The sequence below is a fragment of the Salvelinus sp. IW2-2015 genome, unplaced genomic scaffold, assembly GCF_002910315.2.
Source record: "Salvelinus sp. IW2-2015 unplaced genomic scaffold, ASM291031v2 Un_scaffold1290, whole genome shotgun sequence".
Lineage (NCBI taxonomy): Eukaryota > Metazoa > Chordata > Actinopteri > Salmoniformes > Salmonidae > Salvelinus > Salvelinus sp. IW2-2015.
In genome coordinates, this window is record NW_019942821.1 from 133096 (window position 1) to 144976 (window position 11881).

The following is an 11881-nucleotide window of genomic DNA, read 5'->3' on the forward strand; positions in this document are numbered from 1 at the left end:
TTAAATGCTTTGCCTGTAGTTTTTCACCCCCTCTTATGCAAAGTGTAACAACCAAGTGCTATTTTGATTGAGTGGACCCCTTTATTCTACACTTTGGTATGTTGCTGTGCTCCTGCTGTCATGCTTGACTATAATTGGACATTATTCTCACGTCAGTCAAGTATGTAAGGAATGTATGTAGGGAAATGGGCATGTCGTCTGCGTATCTCAGTTAAACTCCTCTCTACCTGTCGTCGATTCAAAGCTATTGCTAAAAGACGTCAAGCTTCGGGAATACTGGTGTGTGTGTGTTCTTACGTGTGTGTGTGTGTTTTTATGTCAGGAGGACAGAATATTTCCCAGGTTGCTCTTGACCTTGGTGGCAATGGAATGCACCTTGAGATGTTGTCTGGGTCGCGGTGGCCGGGAGATTTATCCAGTGGTAATGAGGACTAGCTTTTCTTTTAAGGAGGAGGCAGATAGTGTTGACCTTCTCTATCCTCTCCGGGTCCTGGCCACAACGTTTAGGGTTCAACTTTTAGGGTTCCATAAGAAGAGAGCAGTAGTGCTGTTACGCCACTGACCCGGTTCATCCACTGATGCCACATACTGCAACCCAGGCCTCTCAATGCTTCTCAGTCTGTGCATATCTAGTAAGAGGAAATAAAAGGGAGTGGTGTACAGAGGTCTCTGAACCTGCCATTGATTCTTGACAATAGGTTTCACAATGTTAATTGAGACTATAGAGAAATGTAAGAGGACTTTCAAAAATATGCTTTCAAAAATATTTGTAGGCCTGTGATATGCATGGGTTACTCTGTGACAGTAATGTCACACTCACACAGGGATAGATTCAGGTATCACAATTTTATTTAAAAAATTAGAACTTTTTCATATTTCAGTGTTGCCATGCTTTGAGCATATAACAAGACAGTATAAAATCTCAACCCAAAAGGAGGATAGTAAAAGCAGATTTTGTTGATGCTGCTGCAGCAATTAGTTAAGTCATGCTGTTACTGTACAGATAACATTCCCATTAAAGTACAAACACCTCAATGAATTGCTTTTAAGTGCAATAATCATCTTATTATCCARCGTAATGTGTTATGATAATAAACATCTCTTTTGGAAATAAATCTCGTTGTAGGCCTACAGGAAAATAAATACGACACAAAATACTTTGCAAATCATAATGAATGTGCTGAGTTATTTCAACATCCCAAGGCACCCAGGCTTGTATGTTGGCAAAAAAAGATGTCATTCTTTACACAAAATTGCGTCAAGCAGGTGGTGATAGAGAAACGATAGCGATAGAGCAGAAAGCTGTGCCTGTTTCATAACCGTTTAAGTATACATTCYTTTTCAAGTCTACCCGTCGTTCACAGTGAAAATCCCAGGCAGTGGGAATATAAACAAAATCGCATGATTGGTTGAAATGCGTGTCCCCAGTCCAATAAAAACAAGGCAACAGTAAGCATGTCGTCCCCCACAAATGATGCAGCACCCCCCTTGGGCCAAWCAGTATAATTTTGCAAATGACTGATTTCTATGGCAAGACGCATCATTCACCCAAGTTTCGTTAAAATCGGGCCAGTGTTGTCTGAGATATCGTGTGTGACTAACGTACATACAGTTGATTACTATAGCATCACCCCTTGGGCCAATCAGTGTAATTTTGTGAATGTTGGATCTCTATGGCAAGAGGCATCATTCACCCAAAATCGGGCCAGTGGTGTCTGACATATCTTGTGGGTTAGCTAGACTCATCACTCTGAGTCATATGTTGAGTCTTGACAGCGTTTGTTACAATACAAATATCCTTGACTAATTTTTGCCAGACCATGCCCAAGTGAATATTTATTGGTCAATAGTGGCCATGTTGTTTTAGGTACTAGTCTGGAAAATATTGTCATAGATGCCACATATCAAGTTTCATGCAGATCGTTCATTCGGTGCCAGAAGAGTAGCGTTTTAAGTGTCTTTCACAAAATTCTAAATAACGGAAATCCAGAATGGTGAAGCTTATTGTTCCCTGAGGCAAATTTGTTTCTTTTAAGGAGAGGGACATATGTACCGAATTTCATGACTTTAGGTCAAACGGGGTAATGGGTGACCCTTCAAAGTTTGCATTTGAAATATTTAACATTTCTTGTTATAGCGCCATCATCTGGCCAATCAGTATAATTTTGTAAATGCCAGATATCTAACGCAAGACGCATCATTCAAGTTTTGTCACAACCGGGCCAGTGCTGTCTGAGATGTCACGCGTGACTAATGTACGAACGCACTAATGTACTAACGGACGGCGACAGATCCCAGTCCCCTCCCTGATTTCCTCGTTGGGGACAACTACATGGTCACCAATTCTACTGATGGTGGACGTTCTAAGTGGTCCTCTGTCGGGGAGTGCTGTCTGCATCTGCACTGCGTTGTGGTGATATGCTGGCCTGTATGTGTCAATTGCTCTGAAGACCATGAGATAACAAACCAGTTGAACGAAGCGCTTTGAAGCATCCAACCAGATGCCAAAACTATCCAACTGAAATATCCAAGATGAACAAGAAGGTCAGATTCTTATTTTAGACAGGTAGAAATCTAGTAAGTGTCCACACATAAAGTATTCAATATCTATATCAAATCCAGATGTCATTTACTGAAATAAATGCTTCTTTATCTATCAAATCAGACGCATTATCAACAGAGGCTTTAACACACGCATTTCTCATTGGCTTTTCACTTTTCCCTGCAGTTCAGTTCAGTTCAGTTGACGACAAGCCTCAAATGTCCACTTGGAGGCTCCTCCGTAAATATCAATGCTGCTCTCCAACCACGAAAACACGTTGCCTATCTGCGCTTTGCTGCTGCAAGTTGCCAGGTTGTATATCTCTCCAATAGACAACTTCCGGTCCCAGATATGAAAATTCGCCAGGTCTCCAACAAAAGCTTGTGTAGCATCAAAGCCCCCTCCAAGCGTATCCTGTGGAAAATAATATTGAATTAATGAAGATGGATATTGTGCTAAGGCAAAGGAAAACAATTATTTCAAGTTAACCTTTGGAGTTAATTTGTGCATTAAATAATTGATCCATGCTTCCATCCATGTGGCTTGTTAGAAGAAACCAAGGATAGCTCATATATCAAATTAGTAGACTTTTTCATTTATCCAGATTCATGTTTTGACTAATGAATCCCGTTACCATGCAAACGGCTTTTCATTTTGCCATTGCAGTGTGAGCTGATAAATCAGAATTGGGGTTGCCCTGTTTCGTCAGCCTTGCCTCATACTTTACGTATTTCTGAGCACCTCCATGACATATGATACCTAGTAATGGTGTAGTTACTTTAGCTAGAAAGGGAGATTGGTTGGGGAGGATGGATGGGAGTAATCTGCAACTGTCTAGCAATCCAAAGGTTGTGTGATCGAGTCGCGTTGGGGACAACTGTAGCATTTTAAAACTTACTCTTCCCCTAACTCTTTTTTGAAACTTAACCAATTTCACCTAACCTGCTACGTAAATTCTACTAACCTTTGTCATTTTATTTCTCCTAACCTTTTACAAAAGTTATCCTAACTTTGTTGTTAGTTCCCCTAACCGCCAACATAAATTCTCCCCAAAATTCTCAATTGTTGTTATGGCGCAATAAGCAACCTGGTCCCAGAGAAAGACGTATAATAGTATACGTCCCCCAAAGTGTAGTATAAAATGTTCATTCAGTTCATATGCTATTGTACGGCCGGGTAAGACGTAAAATATGATACTATACATCCTATAATTCGTATGATATTGTACGATCGCTATTCTATTCATAATGTAACGTACATAATGTAATATATCATACTAAATGGAGTCACAGATTTACCTACAGAATAATACGAATTGCCCCAAGACTATGTTGGTTTCATGAGTAAAAAGGATCATTTCTCACAATCCCAGTGGCTAGAGCTGCCGCTTTTTTGGTAGAGAACATTAACCGGACGCTTATAAGAAATCCTGCTACGCCCTCCGACGAACCATCAAACAGGCAAAGCTTCAATACAGGACCAAGATCGAATCCTACTACACCGACTCTGACGCTCGTCGGATGTGACAGGGCTTGCAAACTATCACGGATTACAAAGGGAAACCCAGCCGCGAGCTGTCCAGTAATGCGAGCCTACAAGACGAGCTAAATACTTTCTATGCTTGCTTCAAGCCTTGTAACACTGAACCATGCATGAGAGCACGTGCTGTTCAAGACGACTGTGTGTTCACGCTCTCAGTAGCCGATGTGGGTAAGGCCTTTAAACAGGTTAACATTCAAAAGGCAGCAGGGCCAGACTAATTACCAGGGCGTGTACTCAGAGCATGCGCGGACCAGCTGGCAAGTGTCTTCACTGAGATGTTCAACCTCTCCCTGACCCCGTCTGTAATACATTTTTTTTACATTTTAGTCATTTAGCAGACGCTCTTATCCAGAGCGACTTACAGTAGAGTGCATACATTTTTATTACATTTGTTTTATTATTATTATTATTTTTTTTAATTTTTTTTAATTTTTACATACTGAGACAAGGATATCCCTACCGGCCAAACCCTCCCTACCGGCCAAACCCTCCCTAACCCGGACGACGCTATGCCAATTGTGCGTCGCCCCACGGATCTCCCGGTTGCCTGGGCACGAACCCAGAGACTCTGGTGGCGCAGCTAGCACTGCGATGCAGTGCCCTAGACCACTGCGCCATACCTACATGTTTCAAGCAGACCACCATAGTGCCTGTGCCCAAGAATGCGAAGGTAGCCTGTCTAAATGACTATCGCCCATAGCACTCACATCTGTAGCCATGAAATGCTTTGAAAGGCTGGTCATGGCTAAAATCAACACCATCATCCCAAACACCCTGGACCCACTCCAATTAGAATACCGCCCCAACAGATCCACAGATTATGCAATTTTATTGCACTCCACACTGCCCTTTCCCATCTGGACAAAAATAACACCTACGTGAGAATGCTGTTCATTGACTACAGCTGAGCGTTCAACACCAAAGTGCCTTCCAAGCTCATCACTAAGCTAAGGACCCTGGGACTAAACACCTCTCTATGCAACTGGATCATGGACTTCCTGACGGGCCCCCCCTAGGTGGTAAGGGTAGGGAACAACAGATCCACCACTCTGACCCTCAACATTGCACCTTAAGGGCAATGCGGTGCCAGGACAACAACCTCTCTCTCAACATCAGCAAGACAAAGGAGCTGATTGTGGGTACAGGAAATGGAGGGCTGAGCATGCCTCCATCCACATAAACAGGGCTGTAGTGGATCAGCTTGAGAGCTTCAAGTTCCTCGGTGTCCACATCACGAAGGAATTATCATGGGTCACACACACCAACACAGTCGTGAAGAGGGCACGACAATTCCTCTTCCCCTCAGGAGGTTGAAAAGATTTGCATGGGCCCTCAGATCCTCAAAATGTTCTACAGCTGCACCATTGAGAACATCTTGACTGGCTGCATCAACGGTTTGGCAACTGCTTGGCATCTGACCACAAGGCGCTACAGAGAGTAGTGCATACGGCCCAGTACATCACTGGGCTGAGAAAGGCCCTAATAATTGTCAAAATTGTCAAAGACTCCAGCCACCCAAGTCATAGACTGTTCTCTCTGGTACCGCATGGCAGGCGCTACCAATGCACCAAGTCTGTAACCAACATGACCCTGAACAGCTTAATACAAGCCATTAGACTGCTAAATAGTTAGTTCGGGAAGCTATTGGTTCACTATTTAACTATCTGCATTGACCCTTTTTGCAGTCTCTTTTTGACTCATCACATATGCTGCTGCTACTGTTTATTATCCATCTTGTTGCCTAGTCACTTTATCCCTACCTACTGTATATGTACATACAGTCAATTCGGAAAGCATTCAGACCCTTTGACTTTTTCCATATTTTGTTACGTTACAGCCTTCTAAAATTGATTAAATTATAGATTCTTCTGTCAATCTACAAACAATGCCCGATAATGACAAAGTGAAAACAGGTTTTTAGAAATGTTTGCCAATGTATTAAAATATAAAAGGTTGAAGGAATTGTCCGTAGAGCTCCGAGACAGATTTGTGTCGAGGCACAGATCTGGGGAAGGGTACCAAAACATTTCTGCAGAATTGAAGGTCCCCAAGAACACAGTGGCCTCCATCATTCTTAAATGGAAGAAGTTTGTAATCACAAAGACTTTTCCTAGAGCTGGCCACCTGGCCAAACTGAAAAATCGTGGGACAAGGGCCTTGGTCAGGGAGGTGACCAAGAACCCAATGGTCACTCATACATAGCTCCAGAGTTCCTCTGTGGAGATGGGAGAACCTTCCAGAAGGACAACCATCTCTGTAGCACTCCAACAATCATGCCTTTATGGTAGAGTGGCCAGACGGAAGCCACTCCTCAGTAAAAGGCACATGACAGCCCGCTTGGAGTTTGCCAAAAGGCACCTAAAGGAATCTCAGACCATGAGAAACAAGATTCTCTGGTCTGATGAAACCAAGGTTTAACTCTTTGGCCTGAATGCCAAGCGTCATGTCTGGAGGAAACCTGGCACCATCCCTATGATGAAGCATGGTGGTGGCAGCATCATGCTGTGGGGATGTTTTTCAGCGGCAGGGACTGGGAGACTAGTCAGGATCGAAGGAAAGAAGAATGTGAGAAACTCCCCAAATGCAGGTGTGCCAAGCTTGTAGCATCATACCCAAGAAGACTCAAGGCTGTAATTGCTGCCAGAGGTGCAGAAGTACTGCATAAAGGGTCTGAATACTTATGTAAATGTAATTTTCTGTTTTTTTTAAATACATTTTATAAAATGTCATTATGGGGTATTGTGTGTAGATAAGGAAAGTTTTTTTCTTAATCCATTTTACAATAAGACTGTAACGTAACAAAATATGGAAAAAGCAGAAGGGGTCTGAATACTTTCCGAACGCACTGTATCTCCCTCAATTACCTCGTACCCCTGCACATCGACTCAGTACTGGTACCCCGTGTATATAGCCAAGTTATCGTTACTCATTGTGTATTTATTCCTCGTGTTATTATTTGTCTATTTTTCTATAATTTCTCTTTTTTTCTCTCTGCGTTGTTTGGAAGGGCCTGGAGGTAAGCATTTCACTGTTAGTCTACACCTGTTGTTTACCATGCATGTGACAAATATTATTTTATTTTATTGATTTTATTTGATAATTGATCCAAATTCACGCCTAAACGGGATAATTCCTCCATCGTATTATGGAACCTGAGAGTCAGCGGCTCAGGTTTTTAATTGATGCATAAGCCTTTTCCTCTCTCAAGGTCTGACTGATGCTATGTTTATGCTATAGGCCATGTCCCTTTTGATATTATGACCTAAGGTACCAAAGTGTATTGATTAAAAATTCGACCATTAAAATTGTAATGGGCATACCTGTTCTTGTCCCAATATCAGAACACCCTGTGGTTTGATTGGATGGTATGGAGCAAGGTTTTCTCCACTGCCCCTCATGACTCCATCTTGGAAAGCCTCCCATACTCCATCTCGAGTTGTCCATGTGACACAGATGTGATGCCACTTCCCGTCGTTGATAATGAATGGTAATTTAGCTACCTGGAATGGATTTCAGTATTTTATTTTAGTATATGCATGGGTGGAGTTTTGTTAATTTGTATCACTACAGCATACTAAAATAAAAAACCTTGCATACTTATTAAAAAGCTTGAGGCTTTATAGTCAGTGTGGTCTAATTCAAAAATGATATTTCTTTGTAGTTTGCAGTGCAGGCATTCAGGCATGTTCATACATTAAGAATAATTTGATGCAATATTCTGCTTTCAAATAATATTTTGTCTACTGTTGGTGATATATGCATCATGTAAAATAACATGTGAGTATACCTTGTCATTGATGAGTATCTCCATAGGATTATTCCCCCACTCAATCAGCACCAGCTCGTTGGCCTGCCCTGGCACTGCGTAGGAGAACGGCGTGCCCACCCCAGGTGATGCATTGGATTTGAGCCACATGCAGACAGTGAMTGCGTACATCTCAGGGAGACTCTTCTTCACTTTGGCATACATGTAGTTGGTCCTCAACGGGAATGTCAACTGGAATTTATCCAGCGGCCTGTTTTCTTTCTGACCTGTAAACAAAACAGAAGACAAGGTTAAAGATGAACAATAATTATTGTAGGCTAGCCTAAGCCTATAGACGCAGTGCTTGACTTGGGCAGGAGCTCACCAGTACTGAGTACTGGCACCTCAAATGTTCTACTGCTTGAGCTCTTGTTCCTCTTATAGAATATTAGCTAAGAAATAGTGTGGATCTCCTGCACAAAAATATAAACAGTACCAGCACCCAAAATTAGTGCAGAAACATATTTCACTCCAAATCAAGCACTGTATAGAAGTTAGAGCCTTTTATATCGGCTATCTGAGTGACACCAATTTGTTGGACATCAATGATGGGACATTTGTCCTGTCTTTAACAACCAACTGTGATTGTCAGGTCAAGATGAACGTGAGGATTTGAGTTGTATTTTTTTGAAGGTTGTAAAATATGTCGCTGAGCATCACGTAATGCGCAGGGGAGATTTGCAGCGGATTGCTGCTGAAGGTTGACTGATCAATGTAGTTATACAACAAAATCCTGTTTCTTGTGGTTTCAAGTTTTTTTTATGCGGCATGATAGGCATCACATGAGCAAAGCGGTTGGAATAGCGGTCCTGGTCTCTCCTCACCCCTCCCTCGGCGGGACTTTACAACCGTGTTTGTTGCCCGCTATAAGGAGCTGGAGCTTTACGCCATAAGGTCCTGGCGAACTTTGCTCTGCTCAAACGGCTAGTGGTGCAAGTGGAGACGGCTGTTTCAATAGAATTGAACCATTTTGATCTGCATGAATTAAGGGAAAAGTGCTGAATACATCCTTTGTTTACGCATGCCTTGAACAGTACATCACCTTAAACCACACATCTTTGTGGAATTGGATATGCAAAGCAATGCAGCTATTCGTCGGATCCCATCCCCTCCCTCTCCTGCGATGCAATAGACACCAGCCATATTACCAATTGATTTCGTATATTGACATTAATCTATTCATTAGTAATAAACAYCACTTCAGTTGGATTTGAAAGSTCTTTCAGAATAGGTCGTTTTTGTTTTTTAAACGGCAATACTAAATTAGTTCAACTATGCCAGCCAAGTATTTGGCGCGTTTTTGAGCTCGCACCTTTCTCGAGGTCGGTGATTCTCTGGTGCAGGGATGTGAGAGTCGACTCCACTCTACCGCGCTGCTCCGTCTCGTTCCGCAACCCAGGCTTGCCATCTTCGATACTGTTCACGCGGGATAACACCTGCTTCTCCAAATCGTCGATTTTACTCTGTAGCAGGTCTTTCAGACTGTTCGCCTGGACCGAGTTGTTGTTCCGACTGAATTGCTGTGGAATGAAATAATGATTAGTTTAAAAAACGTTTAAATAATACTGAGAAACATTACAACCCATATGCTGAGGGACATCGCAACGCTAATGCCAGATTAACTTCTTTACGGTTTATTGCCCTGTGGAGTTAGCAACATGGTAGCCTACATCAAGCAACTAAATTCGTCTCCGGCAAGGTGTCTGTCCTCAGCAGGACTTGTTAAGTTTCACGATTAGTGCAGAGTATTAACCTACATGGAAGTAAATGTGATAACAAAGTACAAGGGCGGCAGTGCGAGTTGGACAGGACAGTGCAACGTGATTTAGCCCATAGTGTAAACATGTCGTTTTTCACCCAAAATGATTGGTGAAATGTATAAAGSCTATTATTTCGTTAAGATTATKKTTCTYCACATACCTCGAGATTTTCTAATCTCTGYTTTAGAGACTGTAAAGTCTGCGATAGTTGCGCCAAAGTGTCCGAGGGMCCCCTTGATACATCCCCCATAGTATTTTTGGTCCCCGTCTCTTTTCTCCTTCCSCCAGGTCCGGGCTCGGGCGCACTCTGGCCCTCACAGCGAGTTAACTTGGAAGTCAGTTCTCTGATAGTCTCTTTTTGGTTCATAATGGTCTCCTTCTGCTGTAGGACGGTCTCCCGGAGCTGCATTACAGTGGTCTTCARATCCTCTCCAGGCATACTGTTTTGTAAGGTAGCGGCGCATATGTCCATATCCTTGGGCACCGACGTGCAAATAAATTGAGTCTGTCCACCACCAAAGTCTTGGCACGAACCCTCCACGAATAAGTATGAAAGTATAAAAAGTTTCCAAGAGATTGCCTTCTTAGTGGCCTGCATTTCGCCGTGTGTGTTGTGTTGCATTTGGTTTAGGAGCAGCGGTGGTGTGTTTGTTGCGAGTGATTTCAGGACCACGGAGCTGTCGCTTTTTGTTGTAATCCGTCCGTGGCGCGCGCCCGGTTTATATAGCGCGCGTGGTCTGCGCTGATCAGATTCCCCCATCACGGAGAGGAGGGGAGGAATCTCACTCTTGCAGCTTAATCGCCTCTCGACGTCAAGGTGGAAGGAGCCTCACGCTCAAAGATGAAACTCGAGGCTCGAGTGGCCTAGTCAAAATCAGGACTTGAATCCGATTGAGTTGCTGTGGCGTGACCTTAAAAAGGAGGTTCATGCTAGAAAACCCTCCAATGTGTCTGAATTAAAACAATTCTGCAAAGAAGAGTGGGCCAAAATTCCTCCACAGCGATGTGAAAGACTCATTGCCAGTTATCGCAAACGCTTGATTGCAGTTGTTGCTGCTGAGTGTGGCACAACCAGTTATTAGGTTTAGGGGGCAATTACTTTTTCACATAGGGCTATGAAGGTTCGGATAGCTTTTTTCCCTTAATAAAGAAAATCATCACTTAAAAACGGCATTTTGTGTTTAATTGGGTTATCTTTGTGTAATATAAAAATGTGTTTGATGATCTGAAACATTTAAGTGTGACAAATGTGCAAAAAAATAAGAAATCAGGAAAGGGGCAAATACTTTTTCACAGCACTGTACATTTTCTCATGTTACAATATTTATAATAGATAACATGGTCTGCATGTTTACAGCCATTAACATCAATATAATTACACGAGCAGCAGTTGTATTACCATCAATAGCTGCACTTCTTTGACTGTCACACCCAGGTTTATTAGAATGTTGTTAAGTGGTTTTCTTTATTTGGTACATTGCATGTATTTCTCATTGTACAGTATAATTTTGTTGAAACTTGAAAATAATTGAATGCTCTAAATTAATATGTTCCTAATCTTCTTCATCTGTTGTCAAGGTGGTACACCTTAAGTCAGGCCCCTCACACAGGCATGGTGGTTTGTAAGTGACTCAGTGGTAATACCCAGAATGATATCCCATGGGGTGTCATCCTGTGAGGCCCTCGGGCACCTATGGGGTGTCAGCCTGTTCTTGCCAATTGGGAAAAACAATACTGCAAAGTGTCAACACAGTCTGCAGTATTTGAATGCAGTATTTGTAATCATCTCAATAATTCAGGCCATAAGGACTTCATCTATCCCTTAGCCTTTTGCTATTTCAATTATTCAGGGAGAGCAATATTACTTTTTTGGTTGCCTACTCAGCCTTTATTAATTATATCAGTGTTGAAAATCAAATGAAAACAACTTGAATAAGTGATGAAAACATATTGGAGCTTAGATTAAAATGGATTTACTTTAGGCAACTGAAGAATGTGTACAGTACAATGGACAATATGAGTCTATGTGATGGAAGGACATGGAGGACTGAGAGGCATTAAACCTACAACACCTTCGCTGACTTCACAAATTACACCTTCTATCCCCAGGGAAACTCATGCCACTAACACATTTTATTGGGGAAGTGATCCTAGATTTGTACCTACAGGCAACTTGTTCCCTGAGCAATGATCCCAGTCCAAGTTATTGAAATGAAGATTCTATACGTGTTT

General features: G+C 42.3%; 1 protein-coding gene across 1 annotated transcript; it reads right to left on the reverse strand.

Annotated features, from left to right (window-relative positions):
* Positions 1 to 827: 827 nt before the first annotated feature.
* Positions 828 to 10327, reverse strand: LOC112070323 (neuronal pentraxin-1-like). The gene is made up of 5 exons (XM_024137740.1): positions 9810 to 10327; positions 9202 to 9409; positions 7872 to 8116; positions 7405 to 7584; positions 828 to 2956 (listed from the first exon to the last, which is right to left on the reverse strand). Exons 1-5 carry the CDS (start codon positions 10269 to 10271, stop codon positions 2735 to 2737), a joined length of 1317 nt encoding a protein of 438 aa, XP_023993508.1. The 5' UTR covers positions 10272 to 10327; the 3' UTR covers positions 828 to 2734.
* Positions 10328 to 11881: the final 1554 nt, after the last annotated feature.